The sequence below is a fragment of the Leuresthes tenuis genome, unplaced genomic scaffold (genome assembly GCF_036924035.1).
Source record: "Leuresthes tenuis unplaced genomic scaffold, fLeuTen1.0.hap1 SCAF_23, whole genome shotgun sequence".
NCBI lineage: Eukaryota > Metazoa > Chordata > Actinopteri > Atheriniformes > Atherinopsidae > Leuresthes > Leuresthes tenuis.
In genome coordinates this window covers 5098113-5124168 of record NW_027325377.1, presented here as the reverse complement: position 1 = coordinate 5124168, position 26056 = coordinate 5098113, and the positions used below count along the sequence as shown (strand labels likewise).

Here is a 26056-nt window from a genome sequence, read left to right as displayed (position 1 = left end):
TGAAGATATTATCTAAAAAGTAATGAATATCTTTTGTGGTTCCATAACATAGCTTCATTTAAAACTTAACTGGGATAATATGTTCAGAAGTGTTCACTAATGCAACTGTGCATATATACATCATTCTAAAACTAAGCTGTCTAATATATATATATATGCTATTTAGAATCTAACTTTTGGAGTATTTCTCAGAAAGGCAAGTATTTCAGAAAGGCAAGCCCTTCTGAGGGGCTCCGGTTTTAATCGTGGGTGCAATAATTGTTCATTCGGAAGGATACAAAATAGTTTTAACAAGCGTTTAGTTTGAGATGGCAGAGCCAGAGACTTTTCAGAATACAGTTTATTCAGTGCAATCTGTAACCTTTGAGGGGAGGTTTATTGACTCATACTGGACTAAATGACTCATGCTAGCATTTTTTGAGTAATAAAACCCAACATTTGGCCAAATTGTAAAACTTGCAGCAGTGACAGTTCAACAGTAGGAACTTCTTTAAATTAAATAGACCACACCACTACAAGACACACAAGCTTTTATTTAGCAAAAAAAACTATCCAAACAAACACATTCTGACAAAACAGCAGTGATTCAAACACTGTTCTATGTGTACAGGTGTGAGATCATGACTGCAACTCATAGCCCAGCGGGTCGAGTCCCCGGTCCAACAGAGCGAGGGACGACTCCCGCAGCTTCTGAAGAAACCTCCTCAGCTCCACTTTAGAGAAGACCTGCAGAAAACAGGCAAAAACGACAGAATGAAACACAAGCTGATGAAAACAGAACCAGATCATCAAAAAGGAAACAAGAACATGAGCGTAACCATCCCTTAATCACTGAATGGAGTGTTTAGGACACCCGTTACCACCTTTTCTTGCATCTTTACGGTCTAAACTTTTTAATATGGAACTTAATTCCTTCCATCATCCGATTTTATATCATCTGTGCGCAGAACATCAACATCAGAGCAAACTAACACCAAAAAGCCCTCACTTTTGGAAGGGTTTTGGCTACCTGGTAGAGGCGGTGCTGGTCAGATGAGATAATGTCAGCGAGTCGCAGCGCCTCCTGGTGTCTGGAGGAGCTCTGCAGCACGCTGAGCAGCAGGAAGCTGAGGCGAGGCAGACAGAGGGAGCGTAACGCGGCCATCTGGTGGCTGCGCTCAGTATCTGGTTCAGACTCCTGCAATTACAAAAACACCAATTTATTGACCTCTCACAGAAGAAAGGGTCAGTCAATCACTCAGAGGTCAAATGAGTCGTGTGTTCCTCACACCACTTTGCTCCACTACACTTTTAAAGGCCTTTTAACTGCTGACTTTACGATCGTCTTACGCAGTAAAGAACACATTTGCTAATACCTCCACAGTTTTTATGATGAAAATCTTCTCTCATGAAAGCTTTAATAAAACAAACATATTGTTTAATTTGGACAGAGCCAGGCTAGATAGTTGCCCATTTCCAGTATTTATGCTAAGCAAAACTAAGAACCAGACTAAAATCTTTCCATTTGAAACATCTAAAAGGTCAAACGAAGGCTTGCTTCAGTAACCTGTCTGTTGTCGACCATCCACCCCCCGTCTACGAACAGCAGCACGTTGTAGATTCTTTCCTTCACATCTTCGGTTTGAAGGTCCAGACGGCTCGACCAGGCAGTCAGGGTGGCCTGACACACAACGAAAAATGACATTTGACTCCCATGTAAACAAAAGGAACATCAAAACTTGAACACCGCTGAATTGGTAGAGTTACCTAAAAGGAACCTGTGGACTTTGTAGTAACAAGCCACACTCAGTACAGTAATGCGCTCAGTTGTGCTCAACTTGGAAATTTAAGTGGACCACAGTCTTATATGCAAGACCAGTCAGCCTGACCTTTCCTACGCCACAGAATATAACCCAAATATGAACAGGCATGAATACATTAACACCAAAATGTCCCACAACGCTCATCTTCCAGAAGAAGTGTGCAGAAGAGATTGGACTCTCGACTACCTGATCTGGGTGTGTTGGTTCCATTTCGTACCATTTGTGTCAGACTAATATATTTACACACATTTTAAAAAACTAAATATAAGTGGAAAAACTTTATTTTTTTCTTTGAATCTGCTGGTGATAAATGGAAACCCATCGTGGACAAGGAAAGTCTTTGTGTTGGAGTGAAACAAAGTGTTAATATAAGTGAACTGACAGCAGATAGAATTGCTGCTGGGAGGTCATCTGCATCAGCTGACAGGAGCAGCGCTTATAAATGCACACACTGTTGAACTCTGAAAAAAGAACAACCACAGGAATCACAATTCAAACTATGCACTGTGTCATTGCCCTGGAGGTGTGCGCATGTTGGAGGCGTGTGCACAGAAGGCTACACAAACTGACACCAACAAGTGAAATTAGAATGCTGGATGCTGCACCTGCGCCTCCCCTTAAGACAAACTTTTCTTCTTGTTACAACAAGAAATTTCCAGATGTGTTGCGCTTCATCCAGCAGGGAGGCAAACCAGGAAGCAACAAAACCTCTGGTTTATGCACCAGGGAGGCTGTTTTTAGTCAGTTCACTTATTTTATCCATTTATCCCCAGAGTTTCCAGGAGGAAAGGATGGCAGAGCCTTCAGCAGTTAGGCCCCTCTCCTGTGGAACCAGCTGTCTGGTTGGCTGAACCTTAGACAGACACCATCTCTACTCTTAAGATTAGACTAAAAACTTTATGTTTTGATAAAGTTTGCAGCAAGGCCTGACTCAGCTAATTCCGATCCCCTAATCAGCAATCTTTCCAGAGGACAACAGGTCCAGGAGGGAAAACCCAATTTCAGTCCCTCATCAGCTTCTCCTGGTGGATCCAGAGGAGTTCCCAGACCAAAAGGGACATATAATCCCACCAAAATGTTCTGGTTCTGTCCTGGACTCTCCTCCCAGGTGGCTATAGCCCCAAAAACTGAAAAAAGAACCAGGAGGCTTCCTCATCCGATGCCCAAACTACGTCAGCTGACTCCTTTCAATGCAGGGGAGCAGCTCAACTCTGAGTTCCGTCCAGATGGAAGCTCCTCATCCTATCTCTGAGGCTGAGGCTAGCCCCCCCCCCCCCCACCCAAAGGAAACTCATTTCAGCTGCTTATGTGTGCTTTAAGTGAGGGTTGGAACGAAGACGGACCTGTAAATCTAAAGCTTTGCCTTTCAGCTCAGCAGAACAACAACAGATTAGAGCTGTGCCCTTATTACTAATGATGAGGCCCCGATCCATCTGTCCATCTCTCGTTCCAACTTGTAATCACCTGTGAACAAGGTCCCAAAATATCTAAACTTATCTATCTTGATGCAAAGAGCACCCCCTGACCCAGAGGGAACACTCCACTCATTTCCCGTTGAGAAGCGCGGCATCCAGTTTACCTCTAAGTTAAGGATTCGAGTCCTCCTTCTACCACTGGCAACTGAACAGACTTAAATCCACATTTCATTTAACAAAGCATGTTTGTGTGAACCTGGTACTCCTTCTCTCTCATCTCATTGGCAACCCTCTCTGTGAATTTGGCCTCAGGGGCAGGAGCTGGCTTCTGGGGCGCAGAACTACTGTGGCTTAACCAGTCAGTGAAGGCCTCATGAGCTTCCTGTGGGACCATTAAAAGACACAATAATGTTAGTATATCTTATTAATCCCAGACAGACAGACGTTATGCACACTAGCAGTGCACACCATGCATTACTTTACAAAATATCTCGTGAAAGTTTAAAAACACAACAGTAATGACATCATTTATACAAAGAGTAGAACCAGACCAGGTAGGCTCTGATGCACAGGTGCTCTCTTATGGCGTTCTCGTCCTCAGCAGGCAGAGGGGTGGTCTGACTGACCCCCGTCCACTGACAGTAAATCTCTCTCATTGAATCCTCTGGAACTTTAGAGAACACCGCCTTGGCTGCGTCGTGTTTCTGCAGGGCTGAAAAAAGAAAGAAGTCTCCATTTCAGTAACCGAAGAGCAACAAAAATCAAGCTGAACTATTAGTAGGGATGAACCCTCAATTAGCTCTGTCTAACTTCTTGTATCAAACCATCTTAGAAGTGAGACACACACCTATGAATTTTAAACTAAAAGAAATAAGTCAAAAATTACCCAGGAACTTTCTCATGATGGCGTTGGACTGCTTCAGGGCCTCAGCTCGATGGGAAGCTTCAAACAGCAGCCAGTCGATAATGTCGATCTTCCTTTGGTCCTCCTATCAGAAAACAGCATCGTAGTAACTCCATCAGTACTACACAAACGTTGAGTGTGTGTTGAGAGCTAGTTTTAACATCAGATTTAGATTTTAAATGTGCTTTCAATAAGTTTTAGTCAATAAAAAGATAAAAGCATGTCAGTGTCACTGATCCTTAAATCGTACACATCTCAACATTGACCTTGAGTTGGATCAAAATTAAAGCTGTTAACCTTTGTAGTTCTCGTCTCCAGCGTCTGGCTGTGGTGTGTGAACTCTGTGTCATCTCTGTCTCTTACGGTCTCCACCACCAGCTTAGTTATAGCAGTGACATCCAGACCTACGCAAAACAAGAACAAGCATGCTACATCCTCTTAGCAGTACCATTCATCATCTTACAGGCCTCCGTCTGAGATAGCCCATCTCACCGGCATCAGTGGCGAGCTGCAGGCACTGAGGGCGGAGCTCCGGCTGGTTGATAGTCTCCAAGAAAGCGGCGTACTGAGAGGTGGCGAGCTCGGCGGGAAGTTGGCCGACGTAGCTTGCCACAAGGTCTGTCTGCTGGTCCCGAATCAGAAGGGAGACGTATGCTTTCAGCACGTCAACGCACACCTCCTCCTGAAAGACAGAAGAAAAACAGTTGGCCGGAAGCACAGGAACCACAAACTTTTCAAAACAGAACTCAGTCCAACAAGGAAAACTGCTTCAAAGGCTCCGATGCACCGAAATTTAGTCAACTCTACCTTCAATCCCAAACCCAGAGAGCGGAAAAACAGCACAAGGTGACTCATGAAACGCAGCAGGTGGGATGGGAGGGGCTTAGAGGCAGCCAGCCAGTCAGAAAACTCCTCCAGCAGACCTGATGGAGACACACACAGATTGAGTTTTAGGATTAACAGTCGTCTTTTGAGTTGTGTCCAGCGGCAGGGTCTTACCATCCAGGTCTCCCAGAATGATGAACTTCTGGATGATGTGGTAATGTTCTCTGGTCTCATCCAGGACCCTCTGTGCGCACACACACACACACACACACACACACACACACAGAAAAGCACAGATTAATAATGAGTCAAGTCAGGAGAAGTGAAGATTCTCCGTTACAATCAGTTAGCATGAGCTTCACCTTTGACTCTGACGCTTGAAGTTCCTCAAAGACTTTTTCCATTGTCCAACTGAGGAGGGAATCAGAAAAATACAAAGTATGTTTTTACTCGCCGTCATCTTATTACAGAGTTTCCTCTGGACTCAGAATCGCTATTTTAGTTGAGGAGATTCTGTCTGATCATGTGTTCCGTACTTGGCCTCCAGGTACTCTCGTGGCAGTGTCTCCACCTCCTGGTGGGCCATACCCGACGACATGAGATCTTTTTCAACCAGGGAGTCGACCATCACCCTGAAGTACGCCCACACGCAGTCCTCCCACGAGTCACACACTGCCAGGAGCTGACACACACACAGAAACACACGACTGTCACAGCACATGACTGGAGGGGATCTGCAACAATTTATGTGCTGTACGCTCTAAAAAGGCTAAAAACCTTCCAACTCTTTGCCCTGGTTTTTATAAAATACAAACATATTAGAAATGCAAAGTAATTCAATTACCGGTTTGAGGTTCCCGCTCAGGCTGGCGTAGATCGCTCTCTCATATCTGTTTAACTGCTCCTGAACACAGACAGCAGTTTACAGTTTATGTTATTTTGTTTTCCAGGCTTCAGATTTTCTGGACGTGCAGCTTTCTAATGTGTGTGTGTGTGTGTGTGTGTGTTGCACCTCTTCAGCCATCCTCCAGCAGCAGGCCTTCCAGATTCCTCTCTGTGGGTTTCCTTCAACAGGCTGCAGCTCTGAGCTTCCTGCAGGGAGAAGATAAAGAGGTAAGATGGTGGGGGTGTACTTTTCAGGCTGTTAGTAGCACAAACATACTGAGTGCACTTTGTTGAAATGGACCCATTTGTTGAGTATTAACAAGTTTTCTTCACGCCATTACAGTGTATTTCTGTAAAAAGTTACTGACTATTGCAGGTGAGGTGAGTTCAACAGTTCAATAAAACTTAAAATAGCATATTTCACCAGTGCTCATCAAACATTTGGACCAAATGCAAAGAGAAAATCCAACTGCTGGAAGGTTTTTGCAGCTTTTTTCCCCTATTGTGGGATGAGCGCATCTTGAGAAGGCGATAAGAAACTCATTAATAACTCTTATAGTGGTCAGTGTTACCAGATGTCATATTGGGGTCATGGTAGAGTTTCCAGCCTTCCAGAGTTGCTGCTCTCCAGGCCTGACCACAGCGTTTACACAGCCTCTGAGCCTTCAAACACACAAAACAATGGATTCAGGCAGAAGTTACATTAAATGTGTGAGGCCTGTCACAGTGTAGGCTGCCATCCATCATGGAATGCTCCCATTGTTACTGAGCAAAGCAAACACTTTCTTTTCACCGTTTGATCATCAGTCAAACGGTGAAATTTATTTATTTCACAGTTTACAAGTTGCCCCTTTAGGGCCTCAGCAAAGAGGAAACGCTCCACTGATGCTCAAGTGCTTCTTATTATCAATTTTAGCAAAAAGTGAAAGCTCTTGAAATTTTGCACACACATTCGACACAAGTGTACATACTTGATAGGTCACGCCCACAGGCCCCGATTAATCTGAAAACAACAGCTCTGCTAACATATTTCACTGATATTTGTACTCGTGTAACATCCCAAGACCATAAAAAGTCCCTTTGAACCATATTCTTAGCCCTGAAGGTTAAGAATACTTCTTTATTTAAATGCTGATCTTGTGTTTTCAGGCCTTATGAGAAGAATTTTTGCAAAAAAAAAAAAAAAAGGTTCAGTTTGTATTGAAAAGCAATTTCAATGATCCACCATTAAAGACAAACTCACACCTACATTGTTCAATCCTACACATTCATGAGCAGCTCAACAGCTCAACAGGCATCACTATGAGTTGCAGTAATTTATGATTTATTAATCGCCACTCGGCTACCTCATCTGTCATTCCGGCCCGGATCAGAGTGAACAGGTTCTTCAGCAGTCGGGCGTCGTCCTCTCTGTCGAGGTCGGCCAGTGGGCGCTGCTGCCGGAGAGGAGCATCTGGGTCCTGAAATCACAAACATCTCTGTACACATCTGTATTTGGCAACACATAGGGTGAAAAGGTGTTGGTTTCCGTGGTAACGGGCCTCACCAGCTCTGTGACAAGAGGAACAGTGAAGGCAGCACCACTCTTCCTCCTCATCTTCAGCGCATGCAGGGTGTTCTCCCTGAATCACACACACAAAAACACATCACTGTTGATGCACGTGCACGCTGCTGTGGACTTTACACCACAAAAAGAAACCGATGGAAACTCACCAGCACACATTTTTGGCGTAGTATTCTATATTGTCAGAGAAATCCCCAATCTGATCCTTGGCGATGCTCTCCAGCCAATCAACAACCAGCTGCAACACAGTGAAGACATCGTGAACAACAAAAACAAGCTGCGCACACGTCTCCTGACAAAGTCCTGTGCTGCGAAGCAAGTGGGTATTCAGGCATCTTCAGGCTTAACTCAGGGCTTTACAGCATCACAGTTAAGGTGTTACCTGACTCTGGCGTATGACAGCATCTCGCTGGAAAAGCTGCTCCACCACCACCTTCTCACTCTCACTGGGAACCTGCTCAAGCAGAGAAAAAACTAACAGCTCCCACATATTTTCTTTTGTGCTGTGGATCATTCCAGGACCCAATAGGTTGTACCAGGCATTTTCTTATCAAATCTTATTTGGAATTAAGACCTAAACGGTCACTCACAACCATGTCTGTCATGATGTCATCTTCCAGTGCCAGCTGGACCCGATCCCTGCAGAAACAGAGCAGAGAAATCAGAGACAAGTGGACAACCAGACAGGCGCTCCATCAGTGAGACAGCTACCTGTAGAGTGAAGCGATGAGCCTCCAGGTGCAGTTCTCCTGCAGCAGCAGCCAGCGGACTCCTGCGGTTTTACTGTTCTGACCCGCTCTCAGCACCACAGACTGCAGTACGTCCACCTTAAATATGGTGACAGGTAATTAGTGCACTGTTCGCTTAGATTTTTTTTCCCCCAAATCTGCACACAAAGCAGTGCCAATTATTTCCTCAGCTTCCAGCGTTAAGCCAGGTTAAGCTAGGCTTCTTTCAGCTTTGTACTTTTTGAAATACATCTACAATTTGGGGAAATATTCCTCTTCCTTCAGAGAATTCAAACGAGAGGATCGACTACACTCTCATTTCTGTACATTAGGAGACCAAACACCTTAACTCTCACAGACACACCTACCTTGTCCTGGCAGAGTGTCTGATAATCCTCCAGCAGCTCAAACACTGCAGAAGAAGAGTGTTTCTGAAGGGAGGAGAGGAACTCTGGGAAAAGACTGGCAGCGGCTGAAAATACAAGAGTCCAGTCTTTAGGGGAGCACGGCATAGTCAGACAGCGCGCTCGGGTGCGTTTGTTTAACTCACCTGCCTCTCCTGGGTCGTCCTCCTTTAGCAGTGCTGAGCTCAAGTTTGTGACGTCATCTTTAAAGAAGCTCGTGTTTTCCAACCCCGACACAGGAGAGATGTACAAGCTGTTGGTCCATTCGCTGTCGTCCAAATTCTAAACACAAAGCATCATTTTTATTATTTTTACAATAGAAAATTCAGGTTAATGATGGACATCTCAAGTAAGTGCCCGTGTCCATCTCTCACCATACTGCTGAGTGCGTTTCTGGGTGTGTGCGTGTATCGAGGCGTTCGACCTCCAGGTGGCAAAATGGAGGAAACATCTGGAACCCTGGGAGTTACTGAGAGACAAAGACATGAGCCAAACAAAGAGGTCTTTGATAAGCAATTATCAGTGCGAGTTTTCTTACCGGCCTGTCTGAAGAGCGAAGCAGGAGTGTTCCTCAGCAGGGAGCGGGCTGGCGTTACCGTGGAAACAACAGGGCTGCCACTGCCAGGTGACGGGACTGAGACAAAGAGTCAGGAAAGCAACAGCAGTGATAGGCTCCACATATTGTCAAAACATAACAGTAACCAAGCAGTTTTCCCTATACAATAAAGGCCAAGGAAATGGAAAAATAAATCCAGATCTCCTACAAACACATATAATCACCAAGTTAAATAAATTTTGCCAGTTATCCTCTGCAACCAAAATTATTCCCGAGCTTTTATACTTTCTGCCTTTTTAAGCCTCTCAGAGGTTACACCCCTTTGAACACCAGAATCAGACCTCACACAGCCAAACACACACACACAGCCTTCTCGCTGGAGGATACAGGCCACCTTCTTCCTCCTGCGGGCAGCAACTGTCACTTCTTCATCTCGAACCACCGGAGACGGCAGCTCGTTCTGACCCCTGGGAGACAATGTGACACACAAGGAAAGACGTTGCTTGAACGCTACATGACATCATTTTTCATAAACATCTGAGGTATGATCTGAGGCCTAATTAAAAAAATGCTTTTCATCAACTGTTTCCTATGGCTGACCTTACCAGCTCAGGTATTCATCTCAAAAGCCTCCATAGTATCTCTCAATATCATTTATGGTCATAGGTTTACTGTTATCATGATTATTCCTCTACAAAGGCAAAACTGAGGGGGAGGTGTTTGGTAGAATTTACGTAAAACTACCAGCAGAATTTATTCATGCATGGGCAGAGAAACAACTCATTTTATTTCATTCCTCAGTTTTGTTAAAACTGGGGAACACAACAGGCCTTGTGGAGGACTTACACTTTAAGTTTTTGTTATTCATCTGATGAGAATTAAACAGTCAAATGGAAAACAAGAAATTATGTCCCCATTTTTTCTAAATGAACAGTTGTTTTTCTTTTTTATTATCATTATCGTTAACTCCCTTTGTTTAACTGTTAACGTGGTTACAAACGACTGTACCAAAATATGTCAACAGAACTTAGCCGGTTAGCATCAGCGCTGATTCTGAACGGCAGCGTTAGCACCGTTAGCATCATTAGCTCCAGCTAGCACAGTAGCGTCATCTGACGCAGGCAAACTGGCTAAACGACAAGCTAAGAAACAGAACTGCAGAACTAAATATACAGAGGTGCAGAAGCTGATTAAACTCTAAGCTTTGTGACATATCGTATTTTACCAGTCCATGCCGGAGAACTGTCAATTCCCGCTTCACGAGGTTTAACAGGCTTCTTCTTCTTCTTCTTCTTCTCCTGTCGGTTCTTCTTGACCTTATTTTGAATTTCCGACTGACTGGATGTGTTGAAGCACTCTGCTGCCCCCCTCACTTTAACTTTGCTCTTTTTATCCATGTTCTGCCTGTGCAATTTGTTGTTATTTCACATTGTCATATTATGCACCAAAAGGCACGTGCAAGATTATCGAGCCAGTAACTGCCATGTTTTTAAGTTAACATATGGTTGTCCTCACTCCCGATAACACGGGAATGCATTTCTGGTTTTTGATACAAACAATTAGAAAATCATATTAGTAATACTCATAGATAAATTGATCAAATAATTTACAACGATTTTGACAACTGATCAATATTTTAGTAAGCTATTTTTCTGGCTCAGACGATGATGTTTCGTGTTTCTTTATCATTTCTCAGGGAATTTAAAACTTTGGGATTTTTGTATGAGTAAATGGCAAGTTGTGGTGGGTGTTTTTCTTCCATCATTTGCGTGCACAGACTAATCAAACTAATCAGTTAATCAAATAATATTCTTGTGTATTGGTATTCGCCACCCCTATTTTTCCATTTAACTTTTTATGGAATTAATAAGAGCTTAAGGACAAATGTACAACTGGGTTAAGCATTTTGCATTCGAAGCTTTGCTGATTCTTTTAACCTTTGACATTTAAGGACAATGTTCTTGCTACATAACCTTTGAACTTTCAGCCCTGCTGAAACTTTTTTTTCTGGTAAATTTTCACATTTTTTCAGCATTTTTCCTCTTGTTTCAGATTTTCTTTTGCTTTCACCAAGCTCCAGGTCCTTCCGCAAATACTTTATGTGCTGCTAAGACTTCAGAGTATTATTTTCTGCTAAATCTTCAATTTTCTCTCTATATTTATTCTTTTATCAGAAGTTTTCAGCTTTTATTCATCTCAACTAAGAGTTAAGCAACTGATTTTCTGCAACTGTTAACATTTCTCTGCTCTTCAGTATCTTCAGGTGCCTTCATTCAGCTTATCAGTATGCTCAATGCTGCTTCGCAGGAAGCCTTTTCTGGTTTCATTAAAAGTCGCTTTTTCTACTTAAATTTTAACAGAATGTTGACTTTGAATATCTACGGAAGCCTTAAAGGGTCATAAATACATACACTTTATTCCATCCGTTTTCCCATGAAAACGAGATCATTTTCCTCTGTTTTCTCGTGATAACGAGATATTTTTCCTCCGTTTTCCCGTGATAATTAATTCGAGATCTCGAGAAAACAAAACGTTTGTCTTCTGCTCCTCTGACATCTGACATTTGACATTTTGTTTTCTCGAGATCTCGAGTTAATTATCTCTTTATCACGGGAAAGCGGAGGAAAATGATCTCGTTATCAAGGGAAAACAGGTGGAATAAAATGTATGTATGTGTAACCCTGTATGGAGTGAGATATCTTTCTATATAGACCATCTTCGCCCTCCTCTACCCTCCGGTCCGTTAGCTGCCGCTGTTGCTCAACACACGCACCAAACGGTATTAAATACAGAGGAAGCAGGAACACTGGCGTTTTTATAGGTTTTTTTCTTCAACAAGAAATCACTGCTGTATTCCGGAGAACCGGGAGGAAATTCCTCAGGTACAGCAGCGGACATTCGTCAGTATAACGGCGTGACTGCAGCTCCCAACTGCGGGAAGAGACGTTCGCGCAGGCCCGGTAACTTACGGGTGTTTGGCCGGAACGAGACGAGAGGCAGGAGAAGCAAGGAAATAGAGAGAAAGATGGAGACCCCAGGTAAACTTTTCGTGTTGCGTGGCAGAATGACAGCCAGACAGTGATACGGGCTCACGGTTAGGCATATAGTTAAATAAACTAATTTTAAGTTAAGTCCTAACGATTCCTGTTACCTAAATAGTACCGTTTAGTTTAGGCTGTTATTTATTATTGTGCTGCACTGTTAAAAGTAATTTAAATAGAACTGTCTCCATTTCAATAGGTTTTCATTAGGAGTTTCCTAATTTCAAATGAGTGCGTCAAACTCAGTTTTTAAAAACCGTTATAGTACCGTTAAAACCGTTAGAAACCGCCAAATGTTCCCTTTACTCGCTGTAAGAATTTTTGACATACATTTCTATAATTACAGCACTGTGCAGAAGTTCAGAGCCACTCCTCTTTTCTTTTTATTTCGCTTCCGATCAGCCAGGCTTTCTTCTAATATTTTAAAGTGGTCTTGAGCAATAGTTCTTCAGGCTTTCTGAAGGTCTTTCAAAGTTTTTCTTTGGACATTTGCTGCTTTTTCACTCATTTCAGTCCAGTTCTTGTACCTGCCCTTTTCAGGAGAATGTGTTTTTTTTGTTTGTTATGCCTCTAAACACTGACCTATTAATTATTCAAGCTGAAATATATGAGGCTTCAAAGTCAAGACTTTTAAATAGTGTTTTTAGGCACTTTGTCATATATATTTTTAAAATGATTTAAGTTGTAACATTACAGTTGTAACAAATTCATTTGGCTCAGATTTTCAACTTTCTTACGCTCTCTTTTCTGTTTGCAGTGTGAACGACTAAGTTTTTTTACAAAGCTCTGCTTGGGAAAGTGAAACTCAGAAACCTGCAGAACCATGACTGAGCGGCTATTAAGTTTATCAGCCAACAGACGCGTAGTCGCCTGCCTGCTGGTAAACCTCCTGTCCTCCATCTGCATCGTTTTCATCAACAAATGGATCTACGTACACTACGGCTTCCCCAACATGACTTTAACCCTCGTCCACTTTGCGGTCACCTGGCTGGGACTCTACATCTGCCAAAAAATTAACATTTTCGCTCCGAAAAACCTCCCATTGCGGCGGATTGTGTGGCTGGCGCTCAGCTTCTGTGGGTTTGTGGCCTTCACCAACCTCTCCCTGCAGAATAACTCAATAGGAACGTACCAGCTGGCAAAGACCATGACCACTCCCGTCATCATTCTCATCCAGACCACATACTACAAGAAGACCTTCTCCACCAAGATTAAACTAACATTGGTTAAGAATCTCATTTATTTGTTATAGTAACCTGAACGTAGCAGCTCGCCAGATGTTTAAGCCGAGCAAAACTTGCTGTAACCTGACAGGGTATTGTGTTTTTGGGTCTGTTTATGGCCTTTTTGTTGCATAAAACATCGCTAGAATCCTTTTTTTCCCCCTGTTTTTTCCCTTCAGGTGCCCATCACATTAGGGGTGATATTAAACTCGTACTATGACGTGCGGTTCAACATGCTGGGGACAGTGTTTGCCTCGTTAGGCGTTCTGGTGACTTCGCTTTACCAAGTGGTGAGTAGATCTACTGTGACGACAAACTGGTGCGTGTGAGGCCGACGGGACAGAAATAAGCCACCTCTCTGCCTGTGTGTGTCTCTCAGTGGGTGGGAGCTAAACAACACGAGCTCCAGGTGAACTCCATGCAGCTTCTGTATTATCAGGTAGGACTCAAAGACACACAGAACAAACGGTAATCATGTTTATGCTGTAATGGCCGAAGGTTGGCTATTGCTCCTTATCTGCTGATAGATTGCTACGTGCCACTTGTAGAATCCTGAGGTCCCTGACTTCTGACCTACTGGTCTTGGCCTGAACCTTATTGGTTTGAATTTGGATTACATTTTAGATGATCATTTAATTGACCTTTAATTTTTTGGGACCTTGACTTGTGACGAGTGGGTTTTACCTTCTTTGGGAAACGTTTCTCTTCATTCAGAACCACACATGGTATTCGTTGGTTTAAACTTTGTACCAACATGTTGGTGTTGAGCTGCGATTTGTTTCTTGACTTGGAATTGGTTTCCTTTTATTTTGGACTTAATTTGGGACCACTTCTGGCTTCAGGGCTTCTTCTTTGTTTTGTTTTTAAACTTAGGATGTGCTGATTTTGGCTTTGAAGTTAATTTGGAACTGGCTTATACCCCCCCCCTTTATTGTGAACTTTTTGACGAGTGACATGTTAGTTTTTACTGACTCTGACTCTCAGTTTGGGACTTCTTGGTGAGTTTTCTAGCATACAGGTGTGGGCTTCTTCTAAACTAGATATTCTTGTCTTCATAGATAAATGTAAATTTCTGGTCCTTTTGGGGTAGTTTTTAAAACTTGAAGGTTGGAAAAAGGTTTGAGGTCCTTGTGGAGTGCTTGTTTTAGGTGTTTTTTAGAAGGGTCGTCTTTGCTTTACTGAAGGCTGAACTTTGTTGTCTTTCTGCCAAGTTTTCAGAACTTTTTAAGAAAGGTTTTAGCTTCAGGTTGACTTTGGTTTTCTTGCTAGCTTTGGACCTATTTTGGGACTTGCGGATACTCGTTTGAGACTCTTTGTCCATCATTTTGGACTTTTTGGCTATTCTTCTGGGGACCCCCCCCCCAGTTTTTGGTTTGGTTTGACTTCTTGGGCTTCTCAGCGCTAGTTTTTGCCTTGTTTTGTTCCTTGCTCATATTCTATTTAAAGCTCCTTCTCTTGGTATTTGACTTTGTTTTGGGGTTTTAGACTGTGTACCGTTGCCATTGGTCCACATTTTGTTCTGGGCTCAGGCATTGTTGATCCTCTTAGTGCAATGACATTTCCATCCCATGAGCCAAGCGTGGGTAAAATACTTTGGCAGAAAAAGCGCCAGATATCTAATATTATTTTGTTTTTGTTTTTTGTTTTTTTCTTCAGCTCAACTAACACTCAGATTTCTTGTATTTAAAAGGAAAGGAAGTCGAACACTGTCCAACGTGAATTTCAGTTCAGTGAATGTCAGACAGCTAGTTCAGACCGACTTGGTTAAACATTAAGTGTGAGTTTATTGGCTGCGGCACAGGTCAGACGCAGGTAATCTCTCTTCATGTGAACACTGAGTAGTCTCTGCAGTATGTTGTGTTGATGCTGACAGCGATGTGACGGCAGCACTGTTGTTTCAGGCTCCTCTGTCATCAGGCTTCCTGCTCTGCATCATCCCTCTGTTTGAGCCGCTGTCTGGAGACGGCGGGATATTCAGACCGTGGTCGCTGCCAGCTCTGGTCAGATTCAGCACGTCACACACAACAACACTTACACACTTTAACCTGAGACAGGTAAATCGTTTGGTTTGGGGCTCAGCCCCTGTTGTGTGGTTACTTGATGTGAATGTTTAATTACCAAACGTCATAAACCCTTCTGTTAAGGCTGAGTAATGTTACAGAGTTTATTGTAAAAGCTGTGTGGGTAACAGTTTTGTTCTGTTGTTGCCTAGGCGACCGTACTGCTCTCGGGCGTGGTGGCGTTCTTGGTCAACTTGTCCATCTACTGGATCATTGGAAACACCTCAGCTGTCACGTATCCTCACACACAAACAGGGACCTAAAGGTCTCTGGGTTCAGTTAGTTTTTAGCAGTCTTGGGAAAGTTTGAGGGCTCTCTGGTGAGCTTTCTTCGTGAGTTATGAAGGCTTCGTGGAGTGTTTTTATGTTCATGTAAGGGCTTCAGAACTCCTTGAGGAGATTTAGAATCTCCTTTTTTAGGGTGGAGGTCTGATTTTTCTTCTCTGGCTTTCAGTGCTTACTTTGTCGTCTTGTTGTGGAGGTTTCAGACCTCCTTGGGTAAAGTTTTAGCTTTAGAGTGTCTGACCAGCATCCGTGAAGTAATTAGCATGGTATTACCTCCTTATCTACCACCTATGGTTCCATTTATTCAGAAGAATAATAAGAGAAACACTTTGGCCTCTCTTGAAAAGGTTTCAGAATTTCTTGAGAAGATTTCTGGTTCTGGTTAAGCATCTTTTCCCTTCCTCTGGAGGGTTTGAAGTATTCGTGGACACCTTTCTGGTCTTGTTAAAAGGATTCAGAACCTTCTGGTAACTGATCTTTGAGGTTGTTTGGTCATGTTGATTGGGTCTGGAGGATTTTTTAAAATGGTTTTAGTTCAGAATTGTAGGTTTTTAGCTTTATCGATGAGTTTTGTCATCTGGCATGGAGGTAATAAAATCTTAAGTATGTTTTAAACCTTCTTAAAGCAGTTCATGTGAGAGTTACAGGATTTTTTGGTGTAAACTTGTGGAGGTTTCAGATAATGAAAGTCTTATGGTCTTGTTTTACTCAGGACTTCCTCTAAATAATCATAAACTTCATCCAAACATAAAGTGTTGTCCTCTTGACTCTTGCTCTCAGCTACAACATGTTCGGTCATTTTAAGTTCTGCATCACTCTGGTTGGAGGATACCTGCTCTTCCATGACCCGCTGTCACTCAACCAGGTGAGTCCTTCTGTGCTGCTCTGCTGATTTAAACCAATAACATTTCTACTTTAATGATCTCCTCCAAACTCTTTTCCTCTTTCTTTTTACTCAGGTGTTGGGGATCCTCTGCACTCTGGCCGGCATTCTGTCTTACACTCACTTCAAGCTGGCCGAACAGGAAGAAGGGAAGAGCCGTCTGGCTCAAAGACCGTAGGCTGCCTGAGCTGTCAATCAACTGCACAGACTTCTGTCACTGGCCACTAACAGTGTGACCACATGCAGAAACCTCTTTATGTTTTCTATCTTTAATACAAGAATGTCTTTTAGAAGAAGAAGTAATTGTGTTGTTGTTCTGCTTTTCATGCTCCTCCCATGGCTCTTCAGAAACACTGATGTTGATGTCTAAAGGGGAAACTGAAGCTCATCACCCCAGCAGCTGGACTCTAACATGCTGAAAGGAAAAGACGTTTTCACTTAGTGAAACAAAACAAAAAAATCCATGTCTTTTTATACATGTAAGAGTTCCACAAAGGTATACAAACAACTTTGATTGTCACATACAGACGGATTTATTTATCTTTTCCTGTTCATACATTCAGTGACATAGATTTACAGCAACCAATCAGCATAAGGCGAAGTTTGTCTTATAAAGAACAGATTCCTCTGCTGCTGGAGGCAGACTCTGCCCAGAGAACACAACAATGCTGATTATAATATAGTATGATAATAATGAAGTGTTTTGTCTTATTATTTCTGTTTTTTGATATTCACACCAGCTATAGTGTTGAAACACATTTGTGATGGCAGACTGTCTCCTGTTTACGCCAAGATAGTTTGAAAAGAGAAGGGCTGAATCTAATCCTCATCATACCTCCACAACGGCAATTTTTCAAGTTCTCCCATCAAGCGATTTCAACCACCATCTTCGAACAAGCCAGTATTTTTCATTTATGAGCCAGAATACAGGTTACGCCTCAAACAAGCTCTAAAAGCCTACAGAGAACCAGAAATGAGGGTAGATTTCTCCTTTGTTGCTGTGTTTGCGTGACTTTTTTTCATGAAGGTGTGAGTCTGTGGGCTCACAAGCTTTCTAACACTAGCTGATAGAGTGAGAAAAGGTTGCTGCATCTGCTCATAAAACATCTTTCTTCGATGGGACAGAACGTCTGACTGGATGGAGTCGCACACATTTGGATGATGACAAGCAGCAGTTCCATTCTGCGTTCTTCAGCTCCTCAAAGTTCAACACGAATAAGATGAAACGCGCTCGCTCCTTGTTGTCGGGATCAACATGAGCCATTCGAGAGGGTTTACTTTAACTATTGATGTTTGAAATGTTTCCTCGTTCTTTTTTTGTAGTGTGATTATGTAAATGTTATTTTTCACGTCTGCAGCATTTGAGTTTCTGACTGCTTGTTGCCGCATTCAGCTGCTGTCATAATTATTTTGTTGATTTCTATCAGTTTTGGCCTCTGGGATTTGCTCATTTCTGCTTATTTCTTCTTGAGAAAACATTTCAGATGCTCGTTTTACCTCCAGAGAGGGTCTGATCCATCATTTTGATCAACATGTGGGGCTTGGTGTGTTTTTTAATTGTTCATAATAGACTTCCTCTTGTTCAAGATGACATTTTTACAAGTCAGAGCTGTAATTAAAGATATCTCCAATATTTTTTTTGTAGAAAATTCTTAAAAATAAATATGACAAAACTTAAGTTTCAGAAATTTAAAATGTTTTGGAAATATTCAAATCTAACAGTCATGTTGGATCTGCATTAAACACATTTGATTCTTCTCAGTTAAAATGTTCAGTTCAGATACCGTTGATGTTCTTCTCAGAACAAATTGAATCGCTCTAAGCAGTCATGTGTTTTGGGGTTTCAGTTCCAAAAATCTGCAGTTGGAAATGGGCTGTTTGATGGAGTGGTTAGCAGTGTCACCTCAGGGTTCCTGGTTCGAGTCCCGGCTGGGGCCTTTCTGTGTGGAGTTTGCATGTTCCCCCCCATGTATGCCCGGGTTCTCTCCGGGTAAGGCCCAGTCACCACGTAAATCAGAAAATAAATGATTATAGTAAAAAATGAAATATATAAACATGCACTCGCACAACACACGCATTCGCTCAGGTTCCCCCTCCCTCAACTCCGCTGGGGTGTGATGCAGCCGCCACGAACCAGCAAAACAACTCCTGCCCCATGCAGCAACCAGGGAACAGGGGTGTGGGAAGACCTCGCCCCTCTGGCTCCTCAATATTTTCTAATAGTGAGCGATTAAAATTGAGGGACAGCCAACTTAGAACTGGGAGCGCGGTCCTCTGGGCAGCCAAGATACCCAAAGAGCCCCGCCCACCAGATGCCATTCAGTGCTACCACCTCCCGAGACCTAATGTGTGTGTGTGTGTCTGATAAGTAGTAATGTCTAAGGTGCAATTATAACGGGCAGGGGGCTGCAGAGTGCAGCAAAAGGGGACCACCCACATGGCCCCATCCACTACACCCCCAAAACCCTACGTGTGTGAGTGTGTGCTGTGTACAGGAGCCAGAAGAGAGAGGGCTATAGAGGGCTCTGGGGATGTAGAAGACCGGATCCAAGAATTTAAAACATTCTAAAAAATATTTTAAATATCTAAAAGATTTAAGTTGATTTGTGAAATCTATGACTCGATATCTGAAACGGCATTTTCACTTTTTATAATATGAATAGTAACACTCAGAAATTGAGTGTTGAACCTGGCTTGAGGTGGGTTATCATCTACTCCACTACAAGTATGCAGAGTGTAGCAATGTTTTGTTTTACCCAACATTTGAATATTGGCAAAGAATAATCCAAATTTTCATGAAACAAACATACAACTCTTTTTTTTGTGCCTGATGTACACTGTGCTACTTTTCTACTAAGCTTTTTCCTGTTTAAACAGTTTGGATGCTGTGCTGCTGGGAGGACCTTTGCTGGTAATTCTGGCAGTTTTTTTTCCATCTGTTGGCATGTATAACCATGGCAACAGGATAGTTGTTAACCTGTTGGAGCAGCAAACTGAGCTTTCCAAAGCCTAAATGCCTGGAATAAAAGCCCAAATCAAGATGTCTTGGATCCATAGCAAGAACAAAATGCAGAAAAAGGAGGAGGTATAAACCATCCATTTCTTCCCTTGATTATCATAAGTGTGAGATCACTGGCAGATAAAATGGATGAGATTGGACCCGTGATGAGGACACAGCAAGAATATCAGGAAAAGACAGGAACAACTCTAACACCTCTCTGCTCAGACTATACAGGTAGACAGAGCCTGCAGACAGAGAGGTAACTGTAAAGGAAGAGGATTACAGAGCTTGTTAACAGCAAATGGTGTAATCCTGGACATTTCTATGAGAACGAGCATTTCTGCATCTCAAATGCTGAACTGTTGCCTGTGAGTTTCTGTCCATGTTGTCTATGGAGAGAGTTCACCTGTGTTTACTGCTGATGCTGTGTGTGACATCGTCATCTAAGTTGTTGCCAAGCAACAAAAACAACACCCCGACCCACTGATAGAGACCTCCGGAGAATTCTCCAACACCTTCCTCTCTGCAACAATTCAAATCTCTGCATGTTTGTCAGCTGATTTATGTTTTATTTTGTTATCTATCTATAACAACAGCATATGTTTAATAATAATTCATATTCCAGCGATATAATTTCCCTCAGGGGATGAATAAAATATCTGTTTCTAATTGGATTTATACAGAACGTGTTAATTCTCTGTATAAATGCCCTTTAGATGAGCTTGAGGTTGTGAATTAGTCTCCACGTCGATGCCCTCTCTGAATGGCCTCCCCTGGTTCTGGGTTCTTTGTCTCTCCAGATAACTCTTCTGGGATAGTCTTCTTGTTGAAGAGTCAGTTTTTAATGTGGCCTCTCTGGTCTTTTGGAGTCCACATCTGATATTGAGTGTTTACAGATTGTGTATTTTGTTTACTTGCTCTGAAAAAAATTCAGTTTAAGTTTAATTAGTTATTTGTGTATTACTTAAATGGGCACAACAATTATTGCTTTTATTTTGATGTATTGAGTTTAAGGTAATATCGTGTTGTTCTGCTATCGGTATTATGATGGGAAATAGCAAGGTTGAGCAACAAGGTATTTGTTTGAGAAGTGTTCAAAGAAACCTGGAGCAAGAAAGCCGCTTGTGTCTGCCTGTGCCTCGAGGGAATTACAGTGAAAACCTGACTGTTATTCGATACAAGTGTGCCTTAACTGAAGCACTTCAAAGAAGCAAAGTACAGAGCAGTGAGGGACGGACAGATAAAGTGACAGCAGGCACCAAACGCACAGACTGAAAAGTGAGAAGATTCACACAGTGTTAAAAGATCACCAGCCATTTAGGAAAAAGTCAGAAAGGGATCCTATTCAGTAAAGGAGTGGTCTAGGAAGACTACCTTTATGAGTGTTTGACACAGATTTTGTTGTGTGGCAGCTGTGGTGTTATCTGTGCGGTGATTGTTTGACTGTTCTGGTTCAGTAATATAGCAAAGCTTGCAATTTACAGACAAATTTACAGGATCAAGATTAAATGTTTGATACTGTTTCACTGAATGTTTGGACATAGTAAATGAAGGTTACTTGTCATTTCGGATACTGATGTTCTGTGTTTTCCATATATTGACTACCGGTGAACAGTTTGTCAAATGTAAAAGCACTGAGACAACAGTGTAGCTCCCGAGATCTACCTGAAGTAGGTCAAGTGGAAGCTAAGCAGCCGAGAAAAAGTCAGAGAGGCAGAGAAAGAGAGAAAAGTAAGGCAAGCAAAATAAGGGGCTTCAACAAAAGTTCAGCTATATTTACAACTAATGGAGAAGACACGTTGAATATGCAAAGCAACCCTTGTCACACACAACATGCCTTTATCTGATGATTTGCCCATTGATATTATGAGTGATGTCACAAGTCTTTCTAATGATGTACAGCGGTTTTATGATGAACTACGTAATATCTCAAATCAATAAACAAGTCGGAAGGTGGATCTGTTTGTAGAGATTTCTACGTTTATTCTTTCCAGAGCCTCAGATCGACTGGTTGGGAGGATTGCAGAAAGAGAGCGCTAGACTGGCCAGATGCAGGATCTCGTTTCAATTCAGGCACCAGTGAATTGAGTTTGGTTTATTCTGTTTTGAAAAGAGCTTCAGAGCATTCAAGCAGGTCCTTTCTAAAATGTCAAGAAGTTTCTGCTGATGCTGCAGCTCATCTTGAGGAACGTGCAAAGCTACAAAGAGCTCTAGAGGAAACTCCGTGAAGAATACAGCATTTGGAAGCAGTAAAGGCTCTCGATGCAGTTGTTCGATCAAGTGCAGCTCACAGAAGAGCAAAAAGACTAAATAAAACATGATGCATTTTGCAGAAACCAAGGTTCTAGCTCCCGAGCGTCCTTTACCTATAAACAGGTCTCCTATGTAGACAGGTGCTGGCAGGTGCTTTAAGAGCCAACAGAATCTCTGTCCCTGAATTGTCAGCATTCAGTGGCAACCCACTGAAGAACATTCAAGACACGGAGAAGATAAACTACCTCCGCAGATAAGCAAGTGGATAAACCAAGAGAGCAATTGATGGCTTTTTCCTTCTTAGAATCTGCATATGTTGCTGCATGGGAGATTTTGGAGGACAGGTGCAGGAACACATTTGTAATAGCAAACTCCTACAGAGATAAGCTCCAAGCATGGCCCAAGATTGGATCTAAGGACAACTATGAACTTAGAGAATGTGTTGATTTTCTCTGTAGTTGTGAGGCTGCCATGGTCCACATCAAGTTACTGGGAATCTGCCTTTAGCTAATTTGTCAGCTCTTTGACCAGAGAAGCAATGATCGCCTGTAACCCTGTCACTGAAACAAAGTGAGGCTAAGAGGCAACAAAGCCTAGGACCAAAGGTACTGATGAGAAGTTCCAATGAAAAGACTGTTGTTGCATGTGTCTTCTGCAAGAAGACAGGACACACTTTCCACAAATGTAGAAAAGTTATTTCCGACAGAGTAGTAGTAAATGGGGCTTTGGATGTTTGAAGCCTGGTCACCGCTCATGGATTTGCAACAGTACGAGTGTTTGTTAGAACAAAGACCAAGAAATGAAAGAGAAATTCCAAGTCAAGAAAGAGAAAACACAAGAGACTGTAGAGAAGTATTACATACAACTCTTCTTTTAGGAACCGGGTGGACCTGCAGGACAGAGAGATGAAGGATGTGTCTCTGATTCTGAAGACTGTGATGACTGATGACAGTGGGCCATATGAGTGTTGAATCTTCCAGAAAGGAACAATCTGTTGGAAGAGATCCATTTTGAAGTTTGAGCCCATCAGCATCACCAAGCTGAGTTTGTCATTTCATATCTGACTTGGTTACTTACCGTTCATTCAGAAAAGCGGAGGCACAGAGTCACACATTTCATTTTCTAATCCTGCAGAATGAAGTTTATCTTCAGCTGATCTCACAGAGAGCAGACTCAGTCTTCAGTTTAAACAGCCTCCCAACAGCTGTTCATTCAGAGTGGATGAGGCTCAGAAGGTCCTTCATCATTTCAAAGGTTGGAGGTTCAGCCCCTGATGGGCTCAAATGTGCTGCATGAATACTGGCTTGTAGTGTAGAGTGCTCTGAATTCAGAGCAAGTCAAGAAATCTGACTTACTTCATTTTTTACTTTACCTTTATTTTAGTTTTAAACCTATTCCTCTATTTATTTTGGAGTGCCTTGTATATTTCTCTTTACTATTCTTTGCACCAATCACCAAAACAAATTTCCTGTATGTGAAAACCTACTTGGCAACAAAACTGATTCTGACTCTGAAAAATTCTGTCATCGAACAACATTCCTGTCGCCATGGTTATGCATCATAACAGATGTAAAAAAAAAGTGCCAGAGTTGGAATCATTCCAGCAACACAGCGTACAAACTGGCCTGTGTTTTCAGATAAAGCAGAAAACCTGTGTAAGGATATGAAGAAAGACTCTATCTATAAGCTGAAGTGAGATTTCTTAACCATCTCTGTGTTTGAGTTATAGATGAGATTCCTAGAATTTGATGATTTTTTTTTTCTTCCACTAAGAATCAAACCTTAACAGTGTCATAAATGATAACAAGTTCAAATTAAATCTAAGAATAGTTTTATTAGTGAACTTTTCACATAAAAATGTTGACATCAGTCAACTGAACAGCAAAACCTTTGAGCTAAAAAGTTCACCAGACCTTCTAAAAAGCCTACACAGTGATTTAAAGGTGACATATCATGGAAAAAGTGCTTTTTTCTGTTCCAAAAAATATTTTATAGACTGGATCTTTGGTTGGTTATTGATCCCTGTTACCTTTGATGCATTATTTACCCCAAGGGCCCAGATCTTCCCAGCTTTGATATTTTCAATCAATCAACATATTTATATAGCACCTTACAACAGCCAGTGATTGACCAAAGTGCTTCACAATTCCAGAGATAGATTTAAAATAGATTACATATAACACGAGACAACAACAAAACGGTGAGCCACAGCTTCAATGAAAAGCCAGTTTTTTTCATCATTTTATAATAATTTTCCCACTCTGAGAATTTTTTTTTACCTGATTTTTGTATTTACTTTACTTGCGTGGTTCATCGTATCATTTCCCTTTGGGATAAATAAAGAATTTTTTTTATTTCATTTTTATCCAATGTCATCTCCATAAGACCTTCAGAAAATTGTGTCAAATTGTTAAAAAGGGCATAAAAGTGTATAAAACATCACCTTTAAATCAGTGTTTTTATTTTTAAACACATTTATTTGTACTGACTTCCTCAAATCAGGTACTGTGACATCCTTTAATTAAATGAATCAATGTTGTTAAAGATCTGTGTTGGACAGAAATGTGACTCTGAAATGCAATTTCTCTGCTCCTACACTTCCTAAATGTCTCTACTGTTGCCAACAGATACCCCAACAGCAAAATCCTGGAAAGTAAATCATCTGTAAAGATTTCTAACTTCATGTCTTCCCTGTAACTGTGCCTATAATTATATAGTCAGAAAATACTGACCGCACCTTCATCTGCAGCAGCTCATTTTAATCTGTAACAAATCATCTACAAGAATCTGAAGCAGCAGAGTTGAGTATTCAAATAAGTAACTTACAGTTTTCATGAAACTTTTTTTTTAAACAGACCGACAGGCAGCTGCAGTTTCCAAACCATACCTGTAATGTAGTTTTCCTGTGAACGTCTCTCCTGTGCAGCTTCCCTGAGCTATCTATAAGTGTTTCATTCACACTGTGTCAATAAAGGTATGACAGTAACCCTGATTCACACACAGAAGACTTCATAAATTGATTTATAGTTTATATAGACTTTTTTTCTTATTTTGTCATGTAAAGTCATATCTTGGAAATATGCATAACTAACTGAACATCTACTTATTTCTGGATTCTATGAAACCAGTTTTGTGTAAACACATGGAAGCATTTTGTGGTGAATAAAACACAGGTAATACACAAGCATAAACATGTACATTTACACTCATATTCATCAAGTGTTCATCAAGTGGGCTGGCATGTTTTTGGAAACCAATTCAGTTTACACTTCTTTTCAATCTGAAAATGACACAAATTTCTGCTAAAGTTGTCATTTCATTATTTTACAGTGACATACAGTAACAATAACCATTTGGCAATATGGATGCCAGAGTACGATGAGTTTCTATTTTTGTCCCTTTCATTTTCAAACATTCAGATGGGTTACGGTTGCTCATCTGTTGTTTCAGGGTACATACACGGGTGATCAGTAAAATGAAGGTGAGAGAAATAAAAATGATCCAGTGGGTAGATTGACCCGCCCTCTGCATCATGGCAACCATGCCATTTTATAGTCACTCGATCATTCATTTTGAAAGTACCCATCATTTCTGCCTGACTGTAAAAAGGAAAGACATGGGGGAGGAGGGATAAGCACCAATTTCCCTCAAAAACTGTTTTTTTGACTTGTCTAAAGTATCATTTTGACTAATCAGATGTAATGGCTGCCACATCGAAGCCAGTTTTATCCAGATCTAAAAATATGTATGTTGCATGCTACTCATTTGTCGGAGTATAAAACCATGCAAATCATTTGGCTAAATATTTGCCTGAATTGGTAAGCTACATAGATTTTTCAGGAATATCTGATATGGGGCAAAGTAAAAGCTGTGGAGCAAACTGAGCCAGGCTGGAGTTTGGACAAACTGTAAGGAAGCAAGAATAATTGACATTTGTTGAAGTGTTGAACAGTCATTTGATTTGGTCTTCAAGCTGTGGTTGTTGGTTTTTAATGCAAGAAATAATCATTTTAAAAAAAGCTTGCATTCAACATAGGCTTTATCAGCAGTTTTTGATTTACCTTTAGATTTGTTATTAGACTAAAATGTTTTTTAGTTTCAGTGACATTTATTTATTTGTTCTACTTTAGTATTTATGTAGTTTAGTTTAGTAATCTTTATGTTTTTGGGTATATTACAACTTCGGTGAAATCTTTTTGTTAGGTTTATGTTAGGTAAAAGAAACATG

General features: G+C 41.5%; 2 protein-coding genes across 2 annotated transcripts; one reads left to right on the top strand and one right to left on the bottom strand.

The window, feature by feature from the left end:
- Window positions 1-513: 513 nt before the first annotated feature.
- nup107 (nucleoporin 107) lies at window positions 514-10410 on the bottom strand. The gene is made up of 27 exons (XM_072377274.1): window positions 10309-10410; window positions 9471-9550; window positions 9066-9161; window positions 8902-8996; window positions 8674-8809; window positions 8492-8595; window positions 8107-8222; window positions 7986-8034; window positions 7778-7849; window positions 7545-7633; window positions 7378-7453; window positions 7178-7291; window positions 6404-6494; window positions 5959-6038; window positions 5791-5850; window positions 5483-5628; window positions 5309-5357; window positions 5121-5190; window positions 4929-5044; window positions 4614-4803; window positions 4419-4525; window positions 4104-4206; window positions 3769-3929; window positions 3474-3599; window positions 1547-1660; window positions 1010-1177; window positions 514-726 (listed from the first exon to the last, which is right to left on the bottom strand). Exons 1-27 carry the CDS (start codon window positions 10314-10316, stop codon window positions 619-621), a joined length of 2724 nt encoding a protein of 907 aa, XP_072233375.1. The 5' UTR covers window positions 10317-10410; the 3' UTR covers window positions 514-618.
- Window positions 10411-11877: 1467 nt separating this feature from the next.
- Window positions 11878-18207, top strand: slc35e3 (solute carrier family 35 member E3). Its single transcript, XM_072377549.1, has 9 exons — window positions 11878-12121; window positions 12882-13349; window positions 13527-13637; window positions 13727-13786; window positions 15249-15347; window positions 15560-15642; window positions 16472-16556; window positions 16651-16748; window positions 16923-18207. The coding sequence occupies exons 2-9, from the start codon at window positions 12948-12950 to the stop codon at window positions 16942-16944; spliced, it is 960 nt and encodes a 319-aa protein (XP_072233650.1). The 5' UTR covers window positions 11878-12121; window positions 12882-12947; the 3' UTR covers window positions 16945-18207.
- The last annotated feature ends 7849 nt before the right edge of the window (window positions 18208-26056 follow it).

Excerpts from the sequence above, each read along its gene's own strand:
- nup107 (XM_072377274.1), bottom strand. Across the intron at positions 3,930-4,103 it reads CATCATGAGAAAGTTCCTGG|CCCTGCAGAAACACGACGCA; the intron begins GTAATTTTTGAC and ends TTCTTTTTTCAG. Across the intron at positions 1,661-3,473 it reads TGAGAGAGAAGGAGTACCAG|GCCACCCTGACTGCCTGGTC; the intron begins GTTCACACAAAC and ends GTTGTGTGTCAG.
- slc35e3 (XM_072377549.1), top strand. The coding sequence starts at position 12,948 with ATGACTGAGCGGCTATTAAGTTTATCAGCCAACAGACGCGTAGTCGCC. Across the intron at positions 13,350-13,526 it reads CCAAGATTAAACTAACATTG|GTGCCCATCACATTAGGGGT; the intron begins GTTAAGAATCTC and ends TTTTCCCTTCAG. Across the intron at positions 15,643-16,471 it reads GGAAACACCTCAGCTGTCAC|CTACAACATGTTCGGTCATT; the intron begins GTATCCTCACAC and ends TCTTGCTCTCAG.